Source organism: Cebus imitator, unplaced genomic scaffold, assembly GCF_001604975.1.
Source record: "Cebus imitator isolate Cc_AM_T3 unplaced genomic scaffold, Cebus_imitator-1.0 Scaffold172, whole genome shotgun sequence".
Lineage (NCBI taxonomy): Eukaryota > Metazoa > Chordata > Mammalia > Primates > Cebidae > Cebus > Cebus imitator.
Genome location: NW_016107487.1, coordinates 3,135,081 through 3,157,813, shown reverse-complemented (window position 1 = coordinate 3,157,813; position 22,733 = coordinate 3,135,081). Strand labels below are relative to the sequence as shown.

The window sequence follows — 22,733 nt, the reverse complement described above, 5'->3', positions numbered from 1 at the left end:
GCAAATAATGTGAGGGGAGTTTGTATGTAGATTTGAGGGCTCCCTTTCTGTGTCTCCTTCCTCTGCAGGATCACCTCCCTCAATTTCCAGCTGCATTGGCTGCCTCAAACTCTGACCTCTGTTTCCTCAGCCCAGTTAGACTGTGGCTTTCTGCCTGGGCTATTTTCATCTTGTATTGCATGAACGTGCTCACAGGGAAGACACTTAAGAGTGGCTCTCATCTTGTCTCACATTTTCTTGCCTTGTCTCACCTTTTTCTAGGTTCATAGCCCCTCCAATTTTTGCCTCATTTTGGTTGCTCTCTAGTACTTTCAAACAGTTGTTCCTTATTAAGAAAATTACTTTATTGCATTTTTGAAACAGAGTCTTGCTCTGTCGCTTGGGTTGGAGTGCAATGGTGCGTTCTCGGCTCACTATAACCTCTGCCTCACAGGTTCAAGCAATTCTCCTGCGTCAGCCTCGTGAGTAGCTGGGATTACATGTATGCACCACCATGTCCAGCTAATTTTTTTGTATTTTTAGTAGAGATGGGGTTTCACTATGTTGGCCAGGATGGTCTCGATCTCTTGACCTTGTGATCCACCTGCCTCGGCCTCCCAAAGTGCTGGGATTACAGGCGTGAGCCACTGCTCCTGGCCTTCTCTGAGGTATTAATGATTGTGTGTGTGTGTGTGTGTGTGTGTGTGTGTGTGTGTATGTGTGTGTGTGTGTGTGTTTGTGTGTGTTTAGACCGAGTCTCACTCTGTTGCCAGGCTGGAGTGCAGTGGCTCAATCTCAGCTCACTACAACCTCTGCCTCCTGGATTCAAGTGATTCTCCTGCCTCAGCCTCCCAAGTAGCTGGGATTACAGGCGTGCACCACCACACCCAGCTAATTTTTACATTTTTAGTAGAGACGGGGTTTCACCATGTTGGCCAGGATGCTCTCAATCTCTTGACCTTGTGATCTGCCTGCCTTGGCTTCCCAAAGTGTTGGGATTAAAGGCATGAGCCACCTCGCCTGGCAATGTTTGTTTTTTAAGTTTTCTTCTCTATGAATAGTCTGTTTCTTCCAATTTGTGTTCTTCTGTTGATCATTTGTTGTTTGGTCTCTAACACTTGTGTTAGAGGTTTTTTGTTTTTGTTTTTTTTTTCCCTGGTGACCTCTGTTGTCCAATAATGTTTAAAAATAGGAGATTAAAAATCAGAGTGAAAGTTCTGTGCTTGTACTTGACAGAGCCTGTAGTGCATTTCACAGTAGGGTAATCAGGTTGGCCTGGTGTTTGGATGATAAGTGCCAGTTTATTTAGGTCTCTTCTCATGGGGTTGTCAGATTCCCCAGAGAAGTTTCTTCCTATCTGTTCCCCAGAGGATAAAGGTTTGTTTACCTGCCTGCTGAGAGCTCCATGGGAAGAAGGCTGGAGCCTCACCATTCAGTAGACATATGTTCACTCAATTTCTCTATACTAGAATTGTAGCCTTGTCCTTAGCTGTGCCTGGTGCCTAGTGTCCCCTAGGCCTGAAACTCCATTTTGTCCTCTTCAGAAAATAAACGTCCTGACTGGTGGGACGTAGACAGTTGCCTGATGACATGGAGTCAGGAGAGCTACTTGGGGTCCAGCAGTTTCTCAAAGAACCTTTAACTCTTCTTTGCTTCAGTCCCCTCCCCTACTTCCAGAGGTACCTGATGTCATTTCATGAGCCCTTTGAGGGTTCTCTGGACAAACTGGGTCCTCAGCTTTCCACACTGAAGCTTCAAGCCTGGCTTTCTTGAGTGCATAGTTTATTATCACTCATTTTTCTGCTTTCCAACCTCTAAAATTCTGATGTGGTTTCTTTGATTTTCAGAAGGGAAGGAAACTAACTCAGAAGCCAGCTTCTAGAACCTCAAAAGAGGTTGCTTTCATTGCATTGGTTGATTTGAGTGCAGAATCTCTAAGTCCATGGACTTCAAGTACTTCTGAGTAGTCAAACCATTAGGGAAAATTTTGCCAAAAAAAAACCCAAAAAACAAATAAGTACCTGTCAGTCATAGTTAGTATACAGCAAAGTGGCAAATATATATTAATACTTTTGAGAATAAGTAAACAAAATGAGAAAGGATTTGGGCTACATCATGGTCTAGGAAGGAGACCAAGAATGGATATAGACCTTTTCCTGGGGTTCTGTGCCTGTGCTACTGTGCTGAGTCTCTGTATCTGGCTCTTGTTCCTGCTTCAAGGAAATGCAGAGGATCTGGGGAAGCTCTGAGCAGGGGAGAGGGAAGTGATAACCTTATAAGGGCAGGTAGTAAGTACTGGGATTCTTCAGCCCAGAATACAGAGAGGTGGCCAGGGTGGGTGGGAAAGGCAGATTGGAGCCTGGGCACCTGAACCTGAGATGCTAGGAGGAGAGGGTTGTTTCTGAAACTGCAGCAGGCAAGTTTGGCACAACTAACAGCACAGTTTACCATGGCAGGTTAGAAACTTGGGAAACTATTAAAAGCAGCTCTTTTGATAGGTGGTTTAATTCCTTAAGAGCTTAGACAGATGAATGACAGAGCTCTTGCTCCACTAAATACAAAAAGAGAGAGCAGCTCCTAAGAGACACTGACACATACATAACCTTCTGTATAGACACTGAGGAGGTCAGGATGCTCTTACTGGGCTGTTGGCAGAACACTGGGCTGGATGGAAAATGAGCAGCTTGGTGTAGTAGGACAAACGACACAAATTAACATCTAAATTCAAATCTTGACTCCTCATCTTACTTACTGTGTCACTTTGAGCAAGTTCTTAACCTTTCTGACACTCCCAAGGTTCTGCTGAAGGTTAAATAAGGCAGTTATATAACCTACAGTTTGTTCAATAAAGTAAGGTTAGCCTGATTCCTACACTGAATTTATCCACGCCTTTATTTAACACATATTTGCTGAGCTCATATCAAATACCAAGCTGGGTACATGTATTTTCCCTGGCCTAGAAAAGCTCATGAAGTGAAGGCACAGCTTTGTTCCATCCGGCAGCCCTTCCTCAGCATGCTCTGCGGCTGTGACGGTGAGCATCGCTGGATCCTTTCCTGGGAGCGCCTGGGTCAGAGGATATCCGAGCATCTTATCCCTTCTCAGCAAACAACCCCACTTCCTTCCTAGCCACTTTCCTAATAACTAAGTGAAAGCTTTCACAACTTTCTGAGTAATACAACACTGTGATGAAGCGGTTTGCAGGCCACTTCTGCTTTTTCATTTACTGGTTTCTGCTGTAGTCTCCAGATGGTCAGAGTTGAAGGTTTTCAGGGAAGCGGAGGGGGTGGGAGTGAGGGGCATAGGAATAGTTCCTGACACTGTGGGAGAGTGAGGTTCACTCCCCTCCTACAAGAAATGTGTTCATAGCCTCTGGGTGCCCACATCATTATGATTAATTATGATGAGCTCAGATGAGATCGTGCCTCCACCCAGCCAACTGTGTTCCCCATTCCTTTGTATCTGTCAGAGAGGTTCCGTGAAGTCTCTTCTCTTGCCTGGTGTACTGTAGCGCCTTTCCAGTGACCACTACACGGCCTATTCAAAACCCAGCTTTTAATATCCTTCCAATTATATATTTTCTTGGCCTTAGTTAAACTTTCCCTTTGATCCAGCTTTAAACAGCAGTGTGAGCCCCCCACCTTTTTTTTTGAGACCGGGTCTTGCTGTGTCGCCTGGGCTGGAGTGCAGTGGTGCGATCACAGCTCACTGCAGCCTTGGCTTTCCAGGCTCAAGCAGTCCTCCCACCTCAGCCTTCTGAGTAGCTGGGACTACGGGCATGCACCGCCACACCCGGCTAATTTTTAATTTTTACTTTTGTAGCGACAGAATCTTGCTGTGTTGTCCAGGCTGTCTTGAACTTCTGGCCTCAAGCCATCTACTGGCCTGGGCCTCCCACAGTGCTGGGATCATGGTCGTGTGCCACCTCACCTGGCCTTGTCATGAGCTTTTATTTGCCTTACTGCTGAACCTCCTTTCCCTGAAGGCTCTGATGCTGGCGGGAGGGCTGAGTCCATCCTCCCTTTCATCTTGCCTCCACTGTCAGGACTTAACCTTCACCCTCTTTCTTCCCTTTTCTAGAACTCACGTGCTGTGTGTCAGACTGAGCTTTCCCTGATTAATTCTACAATCCAAGATTTGCTGCACTGTCCTGCTGATGTTCACAGTCGTGCCTGGGAAGGAGGCAGCCCCACTCCCAGTACATTTCAGTGGGAGACCTCTGTGCATCCATGGAGACGCAATGGGGCGGGGAAGGAACCGTGGGAGTGCACGTTCCAAATCCTGTGTCTCCACGTGTGGATCAGCGGCACCTTGCTTTCTTGTCAGAGACCTCACTGTTCCGGAGCGAGACCTGCTGAGAATTGAGGGGCTGAGGGAACCCCTCCACCTCCTCCCTTCTCCAGTGCCCTGCGCCCCACCCAGCAACAGCGGCTGCTTGGCAGTGGGGCTGCTGTGAGCTCAGAGCCGCTGCTGCCCCGCATGTGTCCACTCAGCTCAGTCTTATGCTGTATAGTTACTAAATATGTACAGGAGGGCCACAGCATCTTTCTGAATGGATTTTTCTTAAGAAATGTGCCAGTGTTTAATGCGGTTCATGGTATTTCCCTGTCCTTGCTGTTACTGTCACTCAGCTTTTTCTCGGTAGGCTTCATACATTTTATTTTTTTGAAATGGGGGAATTTGCTGTTTACTCCCTGCATTCCTATGTGTGACCCTCCCTCCGACTCCTCCAAGGAACAGGATTACCCAAGGTTCTGACAAAAGATAAGCCTGTTAAACTCATCATCTTTGTGTTGTTGTTGGAGAGAAGCTGGTGTTCTGCTCGGCTCTGCTTGGTCCCAAACAGCTCCAGCAAGAGCAGGTGTTAAAAGTGCCAAGCGTGTGTATCACTGTGACAAGCCATTTGCTTACTGCCCCTGTTCCCTTGCAGCCAAACCAGCTGATGAAGAACTGCTGCCAGGTGGGTCCTTCAGCAGGTCACAAATGACCTAGTTTTATTTTAAGCTAACAGACTCTGTTTGGCCTAGGGGCGTGGAGTGAGAGAGCTGTGTTTTTGGGTATGAGTCTGTGTGGTCAACCCTGTGGCCCCCACCCCTCCGGCCCAACATCCTGTGAGTACGTGTGGCCTAGGCCTGGGGGACCTGTCCGCCCTACTGGCTTGGGCTCTTTGCGTTTCCCTCCTGCCCTCAGCACCAGCCCTTGGTGGCATCACAGTTGGCCACTCAGCTGCTCTGTGCTGGCAGCTGCAAGGACAGGAATAGCTCAGCGCCTGATGCGCTCCCTGAGCAGATGTGAGGCTGGCAACTCTCCTGCTCTCTGTTTGCAGGCACGGGCCATGGGGCACAGGGTCACAGTCCCAGGAAAGACAACCGGAGTCTGACCTCCAGCCATCTCTGGAGTTACTAGGAGGCAGCTGGATGGCAGATATGAGAGGCCCTAATAGCCGGGTCGTTGCAGGCTGCTGCAGGACAGAGTGGCTGCAATTGAACTGACCCCCTGGGAAGGAGGAGGTGGCATAGTAAGGATAACGATGTCTGTGTCCTCGGAGGCTGGGCTCTGCTCGGCAGAGAGCGTGGTGTGTGAGGTGGAGGGCGGTTTTGCAGACATCTCAGCTCCTGTTCTGAGGAGGAGTTGGTTCTCATCTTAGGCCTCTGCAAGGGCGATCATGGGACGTTTCCACCACCACCCACTCTTGGAGCTGTGCTGGGTCTTGGCTTGGGGCCCCGAGGGTGGGCCCTGTGTCAGAGGCGTTTGGTGAGATGGGTAGAGGTGGCAGGCATTCTCCTCAGGTTTCCCACTGAGGGGTCCCTTCAGCAAAGGCCTGGGAGGAGGAGCCACTGGCTCTCCAAGTGCCACATCATGTGGGGGGTTTCTTCTGTAAAGAAAAAGACACAGGAAAGCTGTTTGTCTGTGCCCTGCTCTGGATTCATTGTTGTACTTGGACCCAGAAGGGGAAATGATTTCTTCACCCTTTCACTTTCTTTCTGAATCCCTATTAAATGGTGACTGCAGATTCTGGAAACAATTAGCTGGCCGTGACTCAGCTGCCAGCTTCATTTTCTCTGCGTTTTGGGAGAGGCCTCTCATCCGGGCCCAAGAGATTTGGGGACAGGGTGTCAGTCCAGGTCTGAAGGAGGAGCAGGGAGCCCTTCTTGTCTACCCAGTTGGCATAGGCTTTGGGAAAAGTGCCGCTTGTTCGGGCCACGTGTGCCAAGAGGGCTTTTCCTTCCCCTTGTTAGTAAAGCTCGTGGTTCTGCAGTCCCATCCTCCAAGGAGGACGATGTTGACTAAGACACCACGCTCTCCCTTTGTCTCTGGAAACTGCCCCCTCGTTCTGACAGAATCCCTCAGGCAATGGAGGAAGGATGCCAAGGCGCCTCTAGTTTGTGCCTTTGCCGTTCTAAGCATTTGGTGCTGAGAGGGTTTCCCAGCCACCCGCTCCCTTTCTGGGTCCACCATATCGCTGCTGTGTGTCAGTGGCATGTCACTGTGGTTCAGTGAACACATGGATGGACGTGCGGAGGCTGTCTGCACAGCCACCAGCAGACATGCCCCTGGGGTGAGGACACTGACCCTGCAGGGCGTCTCCCCCTGCAGCTCAGTGAGCGCCTGCCCACCCTTCACTTCTTAAAGGTGCGCAATAGAGGAGGGCTGACCAGAGGGTGTTGCCGGAAGTGTTCAGCCTGCCCTTCACCATTCCCCTTGTGCACGGCCCAGTTTCCATCGCTCAGGGCCCAACCAGGAAAGTGGATCTTAAACTGGGGTTTTCATCTAGAGATTTGTTTAGCACACAAGAAGAAAAGCTGAGAGGCAAAACAGGGGAGTGAGGAGCACCCCAGAGGTGGGGAACAGCAACAGCAACTTCCCCCACCCTGAGACTGGCTGGGCACCATGGGAGAATGTGGTCACCAGAGCCCAGGGCCAAGGCCACTGGGGGACCTGCCGCACTGCGGACCTGTCTGGTGGGAGCTGGAGCCTTGAGAGCGTGGTTCCTGTCAGAAACATCCTCTGGGCGGAGAGAGGGGGCCTGGCCTCTCTCCTCCTCTTGGCCTCCAGAGTCCTGCAGGTGCCCCACAATAGTTAAACCCAGCTGGAAGCAGCTGCCCTGGGAGCCTGGGACCAGCGACCTACTAGGTCAGCCTGTCACCATGCAGAGCACAGCAGAGCACAGCAGAGCAGGTGGGGGGCTGCGCATGGCCTCAGTGTGCTCGGTGTCCTGTCCGAGCCTGGTGTTCATGCCCCACTGCTGTCCTAAGCCCCTGGCGAGGGGAGGCAGACGAGCTGCCCCCTAGGTTTTTGGAGATTCTATTTTACTCTGCCTAGAGAGGAAACGGCTTTGGGGAGGGAGGGGGAAGCCTTTATTCTTTACTGTTGTCCCTGTTTTCCTTTGGGGGAATTTACCCAGTTAGCAGCCCCTCCTCACCATTCCCCCCAGGAAAGCCCTGTCCCAGTTTTCTGTCCACCCCTCCTGTTCCTCTGTACCGCGTCTCTGATTTTCCCCACCAGGGAAGCTAACCCAGAGCACCACCGTGCTCATGAGTGTTTCCCCAGGATAATCCGTTCTGAGCATGATACCACAGTGTGGACTGTCTGTCTGTGAGAAGATGCCATCTACTAACCAATTTGTATTGTGTTTCCAATAAATTCCTGGAAATGTTGCCTGGTTGATACTGTTCTTTACTGGGATGGTAGCTCCGGTGCAAGACTGTGTGTGCACCCCGAGGCCCGGCATCAGCATCAGGGGGTCCTTGTTTCAGAACCTTGAGCTCCGAGGGCCCTGGGGAGGTAATAGGCCAGGCCAGTTGGTTCTTCTGTGCCCCAGCTGCACTGAGACTCCTAGAGGCCTTTCCCCAGGGTCTGCATCTTCTTTTGCTATCTCATAAGCCACATCCTGGGGACATGGAGGTTTCACAAAGTCAGGTCACTCCAGTAGGAGGCCTTTGACCCAGTGCCTGGAGGTAGAAGGTGCAATAGGCAGCCTTTCCCCGCTGCTGTGGCCAGTGCTGGGTTGTGGGGATGGGTGCTGGGGTGTTTGGATGGTGCGCTGAGGAAGGCTGCTTGCCCCAGCATAGGGTTTCTGTTTGGCTGCCTGTCTGTATAGACTCTTTCTCAGTGCCGTGCCAAGATCATTAGAGGGGAAGGTGAAGCTTGGCTCACTTGGGACCCCTCCAGCCTGTGTTTGTGAAGTATGCATATGTGTGACTCTTGTTTGCTGGGCTTTGTGAAAGATTTTCTTAAAAGGAGACACTGAGCTTCTTTTTTCCTTTTTCTTTCTTTTTTTTTTTTTTTTCAGACAGGGTCTTGCTCTGTCACCCTGGCTGGAGTGCAGTGGCACAGTCTTGATTCACTGCAACCTCCACATCCGGAGTTCAAGCAATTCTCATGTCTCAGCCTCCCGAGTAGCTGGGACTACAGCTGCACGCCACCACATCTGGCTAATTTTTGTATTTTTAATGGAGACGGAGGTTTCACCATGTTGGCCAAGCTGGTCTTGGACTCTTGTTCTCAGGTGATTTGCCCACCTTGGCCTCCCAAAGTGCTGGGGTTACAGGCGTGAGCCACTGTGTCCAGCCTTGTCAGTGTTTTGTTTTTTTTTTTATTAAGACTTTTAATATGAACTCAAGTATCACCTCCCTCTTTCTGGAAGCTCCTCTGTACTTCAGAGTGTTGCATGCCCTACCTCTCAAGGGGGACCAACGTTAAGCTCCATACCAGGACTGGGTTTTTATCATCACACTTCCTAGGAGGTTTCTTCTGCCCCTTCCTGGGTAAGCTTTACCCTCTGTTTATTCTGACTCTGCCTCTGGCTGCAGGGGTTTCTGGAGGAGCCACACGCCACCTAAATCCCACGGCTGTGGGTGTTTAATTCACCAGGCCCCTTAAGCCGCTTGCTTGGTGATTCTTTTCTATGTTCTTCTTTGGAAGCTTCTTTTCTTATTTCCAGAACCAACTGTTCCAATCCTTTGCTGTTTTTTAAGCCCTTACCCACTGAGAGCTGGGCTTCTAAGAATCCCTTCAGTTCTATTCCCTCTGCCCCAAGACCTACTGAAATAGTGCCATTGCTCCAACTCAAGGAGGCATCTTTCTATCTTCTGGGGACAGACCCTCCTGCCACCCTTGCACTGGATTAATCCTTCCACTCCCTTAGGGCCTTGTAATAGTGTCCTGACTCAGGCCAGACTGCCACTTACTGGCTGGATGACCTTGGGCAAATTACTCAATCTCTTTTTGCCTCAGTGTTTCCATCTGTAAAATGGGATAATAATGGAATCTCCCTCATCAGGACTAAAGAAATCCATAAGTGTAAAATGCTTAGAACAAGGCCTGGTATCAGTCCCTATCATCATTCCCCTCCTCCCCAGTATTTTTCTTTTCTCCCTTCTCCTCCCATATGTAAAATCTCTTCATCCAATCCACTAAATAACAGAACAGTCAAACCACCAAAACATTGGTCCTCTGCTTAGTTTCGTCTAAAGCTATTATCTTCTCTCCTTTTACTGGCACATTTGTTGGAAGGGGTAGAGTTGTTTCCATCACTTCAAATCTCATTAATTCCTCTACCCATTATAGCACATTATGGCTTCCATTCTGCCCCACCCCCATGCACTCACTGAAATTGCTGTCAATAAAGTCACATTTAATGACCTTCTAATTGTCAAATCCAATGCTATTCTTAAGTCATCCTCTTTAAGCTTTCTTGAGTGTTTGAAGCTGTTGTGGCTGTTTGAATTTTTTTTCATTCCTTTCACTGATCCCTTTATTCTCTACCCAAAGCAATGCTAAGTAACACGCAGATGTCACTCATAGTCGATTTTTTTAGAAAGATAACTTCAGATCTAGTAGTAAGTCACCTGTGTGCCCCTTTCCATTTTCCTCCATCTCAGAAGTAAGTACTCTCTTTAATTTAGTGTTTATCATCCCATACATGATTTTATACGATTAATGCATATGTATGAATCCATAAATGCTAGTGAACATGTTTTACATATTGTTAAATTTCATACAGTGACAACCTATCACTTTTTGGAAAGCTTTTAAACAATAGACCCAGACAATGCATTGTTAATCCAGGCTGTCCATCCAGGGTGTTGATTGACCAGACAGTGTCAGATATGCACACTGGTCTTGAGATCAACTTTTTCAGTATGTGATTAGGAAACATTCTGGAAAATGCTCTGCTCTTGCATGAGGCACTGTGCAGACTGTCTGGGTATTTTGTGTTTGGCTTTTACCTTCATGAAAGATGGCTTTATTCTGTTCTTTTTAATGGGCAGTCTCTTTACATGGATGAAGATGGCCTTGACTCCTTTTCTTGCTGCAGACCTGTTTTTTTTCCTACTTAAAGGTTTTTTTTTTTTTTTTTTTTTTTTTTTTTTTTTTTTTTTTTTTTTTTTTTTTTTTTTTTCTTCCTGAGCATTTCTCTGGGTTTTCCTACATGTAGCCCTTACTTGCAGGGCTTTTTTAAAGGATGGTTCTTGATTCTCTTCATTCTCACCAGATGACCACATTCTTTCACATAGCCCTGGTGAGTGGAAGACCCTCGAGCCTATATCTAGGCTGAAGTGTGCTACTGTACGTTTGCCTGGGTGCCTGCCAAGCCCCTGCAACGTGTTTTACTGCTGAACCTGCTCCACCACCTGCACCCTCAGTGTGTCACCCACACACCTCCCCGTCGGGACCCTCTGTGCTCTCTGCAGCTGCCTTTCTTCAGGCCTTTGCTTGGAATATAGACATTTCCCACACAGGTCATCTCCCATGTCCCCTACCCTCACGCTATTGCCAGAGTAACTGATCAAAATGCAAACCAATCACCATCTTCCACTTCACCTCATGCACATGCCCCTCTCCTGCCATACTGTCTGCAGGATCCACCCAGACACCCAGGCTTGGCACCAGGGCCCTTCTGGGTCTGGCCCTACCTGCCTTTCCTGCCTGTCCCCTAGCTGTGCAGTAGGCCTCCACCTCTCTTGCCTCAGTGATCTCCTCCCCATGCCCCTGCATACTGAGTCTTCTCACAGCTGTATGCCTTGGTGATGCTCTTCCAGTGCCAGGGATGCCATTGTCTTCTCTCCTTCCTCATCCTCTGAGATCCAGCTTACGTGCATCACTTCCCTGACAGTCTAGGCAGAGGCACCTCTTCCAGCCTCTGCTCTCAGAGTGCATCACCACCTCAAAGACGCCGAACTGCTTTGGGCTGCATTGCACTGGTTCCATTTGCACGTCTGTCTTTCCCCGGCTTAGCCTGAGGGGCTCAAATTCAGAGTACAATTGTCTGCCTTTGTAGCTCAGTGTCTGGCCCATGGCAGGTACCCACTAAACACTGGCAAGTTAGTGGCTGCTGGCCTGTCACCAGCCCTGCCTGCACCCCCTGCTCAGGAGTCCCTGGAGTAAAGTAATGCATGCCATCTGATCTTCCCTCAGGGTGCCAGCAGGCCATGTTAGGAGAAAGAAGAGAAAAAAGACGAGGTGGAAGACGCTGCCCCAAATTCACACTGGATAGTGCAGCCTGCCCCTGGGACCAAAATGCCATTTAGAACCCAAATGTAGGAATTGGGGTCTCAGCCTGCCCCCAGCTCCCCTTATACCACCACGGGCACTACTCCATCTCTAGAAAAGCTTTCACTTAAACGCAGTTTTCTTTCTCTTCCCACTCCTCTTCCTTCTCCCCTCCCTGCTCCACGTAATCGCTGCCTTCTTCACCCAGAGCTCTGGGCATATAGTTACTTCCATCCCCAGCCCCAGGAGCTGGGCGAGGGCCAGGATCACTGTTCCCATTCGCGGATGGAGAACTAAGTCCAGAGAAGGATACAGTGGGCTGGGGCCACGGTTAGGACCAGGGAGTCAGTCCTACCTCCATGCAGGGGCAGCGTGGGGACAGCCCGAAGCCTGCTTCGTGAAGGAACACCCAGCCCCCTTCAGAGAAGGCCTTGTGAAGGATGGGGAGGTGGAGAAGGGTGGCATGCCCAGCTTGTGAGCAAGGGAGCAGCCCTCAGGGTCAAGATGGGGGGCAAGGAGGATCTGGGCAGGTTAGGAGTGCAGGCCTGAACCCTGAGACCAGCATCTACCCAGGAACTCCTCCAGGGCGGCCTCTGCTCCCTCCCTTGATGGGAAAAGACAGGACTGCAGACATTCCTGTGAACCATGGGAGTATCTGCCCATTTCTCTTCCATCAGGTCACGAAGGAGTGAGCGCAGGTGCAGGGGGAGCTGGGAGGACTTGATGGAGGAGTTGGAAGGAGAATGGTCCAGGGAAGAGGAGATTGAGGAAATGGCCCATGGAGCTGCCCTGAGGCCAGGTGGGCACATTCAGGGGCAGAGATGGTACCACAGGAAAGGTGCCTGGTGTTGAGCTGGCAGCAAGTGTTGGCAACCCAGGTGGGGATTTGCCCGAAGGAGCTGCTCAGTTCCCACCTCCAGGAGTGTGCGGGCCTTTCCTAAACCACCTGACTCAGGCTGAGGTGGCCCTACCCAGGCTTGGACTCCCTTCCTTGTGGTGACAGAGGGTGCAGAGAAGTGGGGACCCCCTAGGAATGACTCCAGGGAGTAAAAGAGAGCAGTAAGAGTAGAGGGAATGAGAGGGACCCCTGGGGAGCTGAGAGACAGAAGAGCAACCCTGGAGGAGGCCAGGTGGCACCCTGGCACCTCGGTAGGTTTCTGAGCGAAGCAGAGAGGTGGGCTGGAGATACACAGTGGAGATGGGGTCCAGCACTCATCTGCCCGTCATTTCCAGGCCTGCCTCCCTCTGTTGGATACTTCTTCTCCGACCCCCTCCCCAACATCCACACTGACCCTTGATGCCACCTTCCTGGTCTGTGTGTGACACTCCTGGGCTTTCACTTCTATTCCTGGCTACTTCAGTAGCTGGGGTGCATCCTGTCCAGGATATGAGGGGGTTGGGCTAAGTGGATTAAGGGAAGTGGGGAGGGATATTACATCCCCAGCATAAAACTCTATACCTGAGGGTCTGGAGCCCTTGTGGCCTGAGGCCCTCACCCAGGAAAGCAGTCTGCCTTTCAGGGCATGCCAGGGCTTCCCAGAAGTTCTGGGAAGGACAGTGCCCCCTGGGATGGGCTATGGGATGGCTTCCCCACTCTGTCCCAAGTTTCCCTTCACCTTGGGGTGCTCACTTTGATGCCTACTGACTCAGTCCCAGGCTAGAATTAAAAACAGGTATTTGGTCTTAGAAATAAATATATTTAAAAGGGAAGTTTATTAATATCAGAAGGGACAAACGAGAGCACAGAACATGCAGCTGTCCAATTTCTAAGGCGACTCTGCTGTGACAGTGATTGGCCTCTGGCCCCTGCAGCTGTGCAGGCCGCTGTCTGAGCTGGCGTGACCACAGCGCCCTGCCTGTCTCCACCTGCATTCTGTTCTTCCCTGCATCCTGGGAACACCATTCTGGACACACTGAGAGGCCAAGGCAGCTTTCTCTCCCTGCCACTCTCCTGAGTCCTGCCAGTGCTTCAGCCTGGCCCCAAGTCTGCCGCCATCCCTTTTCTGGTTGGCTGAGGCACCATGTGTTGGCCTTGTCCCTCCAGGCCAGAGCACAGCAGCCCTTACCTCTGCAGCACTGCAGCCCTGCAGCTGGCCCTCAGCCCTGGGAGCAGCCTTCCTTTTCCAGAGACACCTCGGCCTGTACTTCCAGATTCCCTGTGGCACCTGCCTTCCTAGAGGCCTCCTGGCAACGCCACCGCCTGGAGGGTTGGTAGGAGCTCTCATCGCTGATGGGGTCCTGCTGCCCCCGAGTGAGACCCAGCAAGGCCCGGCTCTGGTGGAGGAAGCTGGGGCTGGAGAAGCAGTAGAGCACAGGGTCCAGGACGCTGTTGAGGTAGGTGAAGGCCAGGGAGCCATGGAAGAGCCGTGAGCAGAGGTCCAGGGAGTGGCAGGTGGACAGCCAGAAGGCCACCATGGAAGCTGTGCCAAAGATGATGCTGGGCAGGAAGCAGATGGTGTAGACAGCCACCACCATGGCCAGCACACGCATGGCCCTCTGTGGGCCCGCCTGCTCGTCCAGGCCACGGCGCCGGATGGTAAGCCCAATGCTCACAATGGCGAACAGGATGAGTATCAGGGGCAGGAAGAACTCCAGCAGGTACAGCGCCTGGTGCCAGCGGAGCGAGGCTGAGGGCTTTGTGCCCAACCTGTAGCTCAGGCAGGAGGGGCCTGAGAAGGTGCTCAGGAGCAGGTGCCCATTGAGGAGCAGGATGCCCACCCAGAGTCCCCCGGCCACCCGGGCAGCTGCCCCCACGGAAGCCCGGCTCAGCACGTGGTGGGGCTTCACCACCTTCAGGTAGCGGTTGAGCGCGATGGCCGTGAGGAAGACGACACTGGCCGTGCGGTTGGTGGACAGCATGAAGAGGTTGACTTTGCAGGCAGTGGCCCCAAAGCGCCAGATCTCACGGAGGAGGTAGTAGTCCACTCGGAGGGGCAGGTTGCTGATCAGGAGGAAGTCAGCGGCCACCAGGCTGACCAAGAACACCGTGTTGGAGGTCCAGGGACGAATGCGGACGCAGAAGATGAAGAGGGCCAAGCTGTTCCCCACCAGGCCCAGGACAAACTCCAGGGCCAGGATCGGTGCCAGGAAGGCAGACACCATTGGGGAAGAGGTGGGGTGGCAGGTCTCTCTAGAGGACCCCCCCACAGTGGTAAAGGCAGAGGAAGAAGAGGAGGGTGAGGGAGGGAAGGAGGGAAGGAGAACCAAGGAGGAGAGAGAGGGAGAGGGAGAGCTCAGGTTATGAAGCTCCATGGGCTGCATGGGCCACAGACCTGAGAAAGGCTCTGGAGTCTTCTACCCCTGCAGGAGTGCTCAGGGCAAACAGGGATGATTGTCACTGTCAGCTGGCCACCACAGTGACACAACATCCTGGGGTTTTCATCAGCATTCTCACAGCCACTGAGAAACACCCTGTGTTCCTGTTTGCGGGCCAAGGGGAAACCCTGCACCCTCCCTGTCTGCTGAGGGACTGAGTGACCACATGAGGCCTCTGAACTCAGACTGGGGGTTGTGCCCCTGGTAGAGGACGTAGCAGGGCTCAGCAGGGGCAAGATGGAAGCCCAGAAAAACCCTGAAGTGGGAGAAAAGTCCAGACAGGTGAGGTAGGGGAGAGTATTTGCAGCCCTGAGGTCTGGTGACCTGTGGCTCTCAGGGTCGTGCAGCCCTCCCTGGACACCCCCTCCCCTACTGCATATAGAGGCAGGTGGCTGCCTCCCTGCCCCCACCAGCTCTGGCTTCAGGGACTGTGAAGCCAACAGGACATTGTCCTGGGAGAAGTGGGCAGGGAGTCAGTGAAGACCTCCACCGTTCTGCTGGTGGCCTGGAGGGAACCAGGCCTGTGTGTGCTCCACCAGCCTGCTGTGCGTCTGAAAGTCCACTGTAGTTCAGCCTGCAGTCACTCCCAGATTCCTGTTGGTTCCGAAGTCTGTGATGGTTCCAAGTCCAGGTACACGGTGAAGTAGCCCCATGGGCAGAGGGCATCGCTGCCAGGTTTCTACCACCATGGCATAGGGACCTGGGGGCTTCTTCCGCAAAGAGAACAATCCTGATTTTCCCTGGCTGTGCTTCCCCATGGCTCCTTGTCCACCCTACTCCCTGCCCCCATCAGCATTCGCTGCAGAATGGGGAGTAGGAAGCTGGGGCTGGCTCCAGACAAGGTACAAGTCTGGCTGTCCCATGGTGAGGTGTTCTCATGAGCCCACAGACTGGTCCCGTGGGTGGAGATGAGAGCTTCAGGCTCCTGATTACCCGGGGCAGCAGGGCCAAGGGAGTGGTGGTTCCAGGTTGCAGAGCCTGACCCCACAACTGCCAGCTAGCTGGTGTCAGCTGTCTGCTGTGTGTGGCCAGGCCTCTGTGTTCCAGGCACAGTGACCCCTGGCCTCTCTTGGCTGCCCTGGGCTCCTGTTTGGTCGAGGATGAGGTCAGACATCCCTGGGAGAAGCAGGATGGTGAGGCCCTGCCTAAGCTTCATTGGTAGGCAGCCTGGGTGGGAACAGAGCTGCTCTGTTTCCAGACCTCTCTGAGTCTCATCTGTAAAATCGGGTACTACCACCTTCTTAGAGAGTTGTGAGGATAAAAGGAGAGAATTTATGTAAAAATTTCTAGGGGATTCCCTGGCACAGAGCGAGTGTTCACAAAAACAGATCTAATTTTCATGACTGAATTAGGCTTGCCCTGGGCACAAGGGTAGACTCTTCTCCTCATGGCTACCTGTGTTCTGACTGGGGGCCTTCTGGGAACATTCTGTGTTTTCTTCTCAGGTCCTGCATGGAGCAGTGCATTGTTACAGGCCAAGAACAAGCTGCACTGAGCCTCTGTCTGTGCCCGCCCTGGACCATTTGCGTTTGGAGGAGCCTGATGGTGTGTTTTCCTTGCTTGTAGGTGAGGAAAACCCTTAGGGGTAAAGAGGTGGGTGAAGGTCCCGATTATCTCTCGGGGCCAGCAGCCTTTTCAGCAAAGGCAGGTCTTCCTCTGCTCCCAGTGGAGCGTAGGAAGGCAGAGGGCCAGTGGGCTGGGGATGGGGGAAACAGGGCTCAAGTGTTCTTTTCTAGAGGAAACTTGAGGCCAAGCAGGGACCTGTTCTGTCCAGATACGCTCATGTGCATGCTGCCTCCGGCACTCTCATGTGCATGCCCTCATTGACTTCCCACGGAAGTCCCAGGAAACCGAGACATGCCTGCTGCAGGTTCCACTTTCTCGTCTCTGCCCACTGGTGCCTCTGCATCCCGAGACCTGCACAACAGGCTCAAGGGGTCCTCCAGAGTCTTTGAACATGGCGCCTGTGCATGACAGGGGAGGGCAGGGGTATAAGGCCAGACACCTCACCGACACTGCCGAGCTCCTGGTACAACTTCACACCCTCTCCAGGCTGATCGTAGTCTTAACAGTGGTTAGCTCTGGGCGGGGGGTTTTGTGTATTTCTGTGTTTTCTATAGTTAGCACAGATGACTTCTGTTATTGGAAAAAAACCCAACAGATGCTAGTCTTTTAAAGTTATGTAAAAAGACAGCCTGGGCAAGATGGCGAAACCCCCATTTCTACAAAAAATAAAAAATAAAAAAATTAGCTGGGTGTGGTGGTGCATGCCTGTAGTCCCAGCTACCCAGAAGGCTGAGGTGGGAGAATCGCTTGAGCCAGGGGGGTCAAGGCTGCCGTGAGCCGTGATTGCACCACTGCACTCCAGCCTGGGTGACAGAGTGAGATCCAGTCTTGGAAAAAAAAAAAAAAGTAACAGGAATAAATGGGAACAAAGAAGGAAGTGGAGAGATGACATTAGCTGTGCTCCCAGGACCAGACACGGAGCATGCGTGGATCAAGTCACACACACACACAGTGAGGAATGCCCATCCAGGAACAGGGATGCTCAATAACAGATCCTCCAACATGTCCATGGCCACCTGGGGCCCGGATGCCCCAGATTCACCACATGGTCGCAGGGGAGCCCATGGGAACAGCAGCGATGGCTGCCTGAGTGTGTGCAGACCACAGGTATTCGTTCACCAGGAAACCTTTACTGAGGGCCTTCTGGGTGGGGAGGTGCTGCACAAAGTCTGTAGGGACAGAGGAATGGGCAGGAGCTGGGCAGGAAGTAGACTGCCTGGAAAGGCTGGCAAGGCAGCGGGGTGAGACTGCCGGAGAAGATGGGGAGCTGCTGCCCACCCAGGGGCGTGGCATCTGGGCTGAGAAGGGCAGGAGAGTGGTTGACAATCATGTCCAGGTCCGTGAGAGGCACAAGCAGCAGTTCACGGAGAAGCAGTGGGGGCTGGGAGAGCTGTTTAGTGGGGATGGCACTCAAGAGGGTGCTTGGCACACCTGTGGCTGCCTCAGGCCGTGGCAAGGGGGTCATCCCAGGGGCTTCTTGCAGGCAGGATCCTGGGTTACAGACAGGGCCACAGAGCCTTGTGTTCGCTCCCAGGCATACCTGTGGACACACAGATGAGCAGGGCTCAGACAGAGCTGGGTCCTGAGGATCCCAGAGAAAGCCCTCCCCACATACTCACGAGGTCCCAGCTAGCACCAGGAGGCTGTCGTCGGGGCCCAGGCTCAGGCGCTGTCCCCTCATCGTCACCACTGAGGAGCCCTCCTGGAAAGAGGAGCAGAGAATCACATGGAGGGTGTTGGAACTCAACACCTGGGGGCAGGTCTGAGGCTGCTGGGCCCGAAGGCCCAGGAACAGGCTGCCCAGGGCCCAGGCTGATGCCCCCTGCAGGGGCTTCTGCAACCCAGTCCCTGGGCCCCACTTGCCAGCTGCCACAGCCACACGTCCACATTCTGGTTCAGGCCTTCGCTGCTGCCTTGTCCATGGGCGATCACCTGGTGGGAGGTGAAACAGAAACTTCTGGTGCTTCTTGCCTCACATGGGAGATGGTCTTGAACCTGGCCCCCAGACACCGGGCCTGCTTGGAGGGCTGGGGCCCATAAAACAGCCCCATCACCATGTGGTGAGCAGAGACCAGGACATGGAGAGGAAGGCTGCCTGGGCTGCAGGCCTCCCTGTGCCTGCCACTGCAACAAGTATTTGGGATCACACATGCCTGCCTTTCATGCGCAGTGCACCTGTGGTTCCTCTGATGTGTGCCCATGCGAAGGAACGCCCGCCAGGGCACACTAGGGACACATTTACACCAGCTTCCCAGAGGGTGCCACCTCCCTTTCTCCTGAGACGCTATAAGTCTGGCATCAGGAGGAGGAGGGAACAAGGAGGGCGAGGCTGAGGCCTCTCTGACACGCACCGGCCTGGAAGCCCACAGCTACTGTGTGGGCCACGCTCCTGCTGGCCCAGAGAGGGACTCAGTGGATATTCATTCATGTAAACCGAAGCAGGTAAGAGCAGGGTATGACGGAGGTGGGGTGCAGGGCTGAGTGGTACTGCTGTGCCATGTGTGCGTGTTCTCGCAGCCCTGTGTAAGCTCAGGACCTCCCTGGAACCCAAGAGCAGCAGGCCACGCCTCTTAAGGGGAGCCTGTAGCCGTGAGCATCCCTTCACAGACTGACTAATTCAAAGCCCATGGGATGCGCCAGTGGCAAGCCGCAAAGCACAGGCGAACACCAGCCTCCCGCAGGTCTCCCCGCACCACTCCTGCCCTTCCAGCCTCATCCCCACGCATGGTACGGAGTGACCTTTCTGAAACATCACTCTCGCCTGTCACTCCCCTGCTTCAACACTTGGGTGGAACGCTATTGTCTTTAGGACAAGTCCTCCTACCTGGCCTAGCTCAGCAGACCTACTAGGACCTGGGCCTTGCCTGCTGCTCCACAGTCCACCAGTCACACTTGTACCCCCACTCCCCAGCCCTGCCTCTTGCCAACTTCAGATACTCTCAGGGCCAGGCTGTTTCAGGCCTCCATGCCTTTCCTCATGCCTCTCCCTCACCTAGAATGCTCTCTACACTAGCTTTAAAATGCAACATGTACATCACCTTCTCCAGGAAGCCTTCCTTGACTTCCCTTTCAGCCTGGGTTCCTCCTTTATCCTTCTATAGCTTCCTATAGCTTTTCTATCAGATACTTTATCACATGATTGTGGCAATGTTGATTAACTTGTCCATTTCTTTGAACAAACTATATATTCTTTAAGGTAGAGACTCTATGTTATTCTCCCACTAAAGCCTGAAACATAACAGGCATTTAATAAATGTGGAATGAAAGAAAGTCAGCTTTGTTTGAATCTCTCTCTTCGCCCAACCCTCACTCCCAAACAACTCTCTCCCTTCTGGCTTCCAAGGCTGTGACTGGCTGAAGGCTTAGGAATTCCTAGCAAGGGGGATAGTGCAGACCCTCAGGAAGCTGTCAGGGAGTGGGGGAGCCTCCAACTCTCAAAGTGAATTCAGATCTTAAAATTGCTTGGGACCATACGGCCTCCACAGACCTCCGCTCACAGCAAAGCCGGCACCTGCTGAGTCAGGGTGGGAGCACCAGGGCCTATGCTTATGCCTGCAACCTCTGAAATGTGGGGTGTATGTGTGCGCATGTGTGTGTGTGTGAGAGAGAGAAAGACAGGCAGTGAGAGAGAGATTTGTTCCCATTTTCCAGGGCTGCTGGGAGGATGCCCTGGGTGCCCCAGGTTGCATTACCTGGGTCTCATAGGTGTCCCCGAACAGGCTGAGTGGTGTCCCTGCCTGCAGCTCCTGGTGGTGGCTGTCCAGCCAGGCCTTTAGGGACATGGGCTTCATGACGGATCGTGTGCTCAGTGGGAATGGTGGCTCCTTGAGCAGCTGGTCTGCACCCACAGCATGACTCTAGTCAGTGTCCTTAGGACCCAGCTCACCCAGCCCCAGGCCCAGTTCCCAGGGGCCCCGGGTCTCCATTGCCAGAATGGGCTCTGGATCCAGCTCAGTGATCAAGCAGCCGTGTAGGAGTACCATTGGCTCCCATCTCAGTACCCTGAGGACTGGACAGAGCATTCAAAAAGACACTCCCCAGTCCCCTGGACCAACACCCATCCTATTTTGGAAGGGGAGGGAGGGAAGAAGGGAGGTTCCCAGTGGCCTCACCAGGGATGGGCTTTCCTGTTCTGTACTGCTCAGAGCTGAAGAACCTGCAGGGACGAAGAGGGAGGGCAGGAGTGGCCAGCACTCCCATTGGAGTGGCCAGTGACACGCACATACACCATACTCATGGTCAGGTGCACACACACTCATGGGGTCCTCATACAACTATATGTCTCCCATTCTTTCCCTCCCAGCCCCGTGCTGCTGTCCCTTCCCCTCCCCAATGGGCCCTCTGGGCCAGGCTCCCCATCCTGGGAGGGGAGACTTTCTCCTAGGCCATCAGGTGCTGGTGCAGAGCCCCAGGAAAGCAACGGGAAGGGGCTGGGCTGGGGGCTTACTCCTGGATGATGGGGACCAACTGTGTGCCGAGGTCCTTGCAGTAGAACCACTTCTCAAACAGGACGTCCACGGTGTCCCCCATGTAGTACCTGCCAGAGCAGAGGACAGGCAACCCTGCTGTCCCCCTCTGGGTGGCTTCAGGGCAGCCTCACTCAGGCCTGGCTCTGCTTGTGGAAGTCCCTGCAGAGCCCAGCTGTCTGCTCCACCCCTGTTAGCATACCCTAGTGGTCACTGGTCACTTACACCTTGCTCTTCAGAAGCACACGTGTGCCCCCTGAGAGGGCTACTATCCGCAGAATTCACATGGCTCTCCCCGGTTCCCAAAACTAGACCCAAACTAGTTTCCAAAACTAGACAAAGCAGATGGAACTCTAAGGCTCAGAGAAGCTGAGCAATGTGGCAGGGATTACACAGCCTGTAAGTGGTGGAAGTGGGCCAGTCTCAAGACAATCTTAGACACTTAGAGAGCATCTCATCGCAGTGCTTTTGTTTTTCCCAAAAAGGAAGCTGAGGCTGAGCCTGAAACCAGGGCCAGTAGCTGGATGCTCTGCTGGCCTGCAGTGCTCTAGGTCAGAGTGCACAGACACTTAAGAACCAACACAGCTGGGTGCTGTGGCTCATGACTGTAATCCCAGCACTTTGGGAGGCTGCAGTGGGTGGATCACTTGAGGTCAGGAGTTTGAGACCAGACTGGCCAACATCGTGAAACCCAGTCTCTATTAAAAAAGAAAAAAAAAAAAGCCAGGCACAGTGGCAGGGGCCTGTAATCCCAGCTACTCGGGAGGCTAAGACAAAAGAATTGCTTGAACCCAGGAAGTGGAGGTTGCAGCAAGCTGAGATTTTGCCATTGCACTCCAGCCTGGGTGACAGAGCAAGACCCTGTCTCAAAAATAAATATAAAGAAAGAAAGGAGCCAACATGCTGAAGATGTCCCCCAGTTATGGCGTTCTTTTCCTTTCAGGGTCATGGTTGCCTTTGAGAGTTAGAGCAAAGCTTTGGACCTCTTTTCTGGGGGAAGACCCGTACGTGTGCATACAGCCTTGAGTAGACCCCTAAAGTCCACCCCGGCCCCCAGCCTGGCTCAGTGAGCTGCTTCCCCGGCCTGAGGAGCACCTGGCAGGCTAAATGGGCCCCAGGCCCCTGTGTGTGCGGCACATGGCTTGTGCCAGGAGCGTCTGTGAACTGAATGCCCAAGCCCAGCTCCAGGGGCCAGGTCAGCTCTGTCTGCTCTTCAACTCCTGCTGAAAAAGAGATGTGGTCCAGTGGCTGGGAGACGCTTTACAGACACACAGTGCATCCACCCACCTGGCAGCCTAAATGCTATCCTGGGATGGAGCTGGCCACCGGAAAGCTTCATAACTGGACAGCAATGCCCTCCAGGAACTGCCTTTGGAGTGGCATTTTAATGTTGAGTCCCTGGCTTTTATTAAAGGTCAAAAGCAGCCAGATGAAATGTGTTATTGAATTTGCTGTAAAATGATATTGAGGACACCATCCTCTCCATCAGACTCCCTATATTAAAGTCCCTTGTGAGAAATTTTTTCTAGAGGATAAGGCCACGTGTCTGTCTCTACAACAGACGGTTATGCAATAGATTATTATGCAGCCATTAACATTGCGTTTTTTGAAAAGATTTAATAGTGTAAGAAATACTCGGCCGAATGCGGTGGCTCACACCTGTAATCCCAGCACTTTAGGAGGCCAAGGTAGGTGGATCACCTGAGGTTGGGAGTTTGAGACCAGCCTGGCCAACGTGGTGAAACCCCGTCTCTACTAAAAATACAAAAATTAGCCAGGTGTGGTGGTGTGTGCCTGCAATCCCAGCTGCTTGGAAGGCTGAGGCAGGAGAATCGCTTGAACCTGGGAGGCGGAGGTTGCAGTGAGCCAAGATTGCACCACTGTACTCCAGCCTAGGTGACAGAGTGAGAC

At 52.8% G+C, this 22,733-nt stretch overlaps 3 protein-coding genes across 5 annotated transcripts in view; 1 reads left to right on the top strand and 2 right to left on the bottom strand.

Moving 5' to 3' along the window:
• Positions 1-7,637, top strand: part of MTA3 (metastasis associated 1 family member 3) — a 290,525-nt gene extending 282,888 nt beyond the window's left edge. For 2 of the 3 annotated variants that reach the window (XM_037744410.1, XM_017544868.2), the window contains exon 17: positions 4,060-7,637. In XM_037744410.1, coding sequence (XP_037600338.1) covers positions 4,060-4,085 — 26 coding nt within the window. In that variant the 3' untranslated portion in view covers positions 4,086-7,637. The remainder of the gene's footprint in view (positions 1-4,059) is intronic. The other variant, XM_017544869.2, reaches the window with a different exon arrangement.
• A 5,514-nt stretch (positions 7,638-13,151) lies between these two features.
• OXER1 (oxoeicosanoid receptor 1) lies at positions 13,152-16,574 on the bottom strand. The gene is given in 2 exon segments (XM_017544866.1): positions 13,152-14,753; positions 14,756-16,574. Coding segments are annotated over 2 exon segments (1,269 nt in total). The 5' UTR covers positions 14,844-16,574; the 3' UTR covers positions 13,152-13,572.
• An 894-nt stretch (positions 16,575-17,468) lies between these two features.
• Positions 17,469-22,733, bottom strand: part of HAAO (3-hydroxyanthranilate 3,4-dioxygenase) — a 24,091-nt gene continuing 18,826 nt past the window's right edge. Inside the window, exons 5-10 of the mRNA XM_017544867.2 lie at positions 20,804-20,893; positions 20,469-20,512; positions 20,049-20,194; positions 18,220-18,288; positions 17,976-18,058; positions 17,469-17,896 (exon numbers count right to left, since the gene is read on the bottom strand). Coding sequence (XP_017400356.1) covers positions 17,818-17,896; positions 17,976-18,058; positions 18,220-18,288; positions 20,049-20,194; positions 20,469-20,512; positions 20,804-20,893 — 511 coding nt within the window. The 3' untranslated portion in view covers positions 17,469-17,817. The remainder of the gene's footprint in view (positions 17,897-17,975; positions 18,059-18,219; positions 18,289-20,048; positions 20,195-20,468; positions 20,513-20,803; positions 20,894-22,733) is intronic.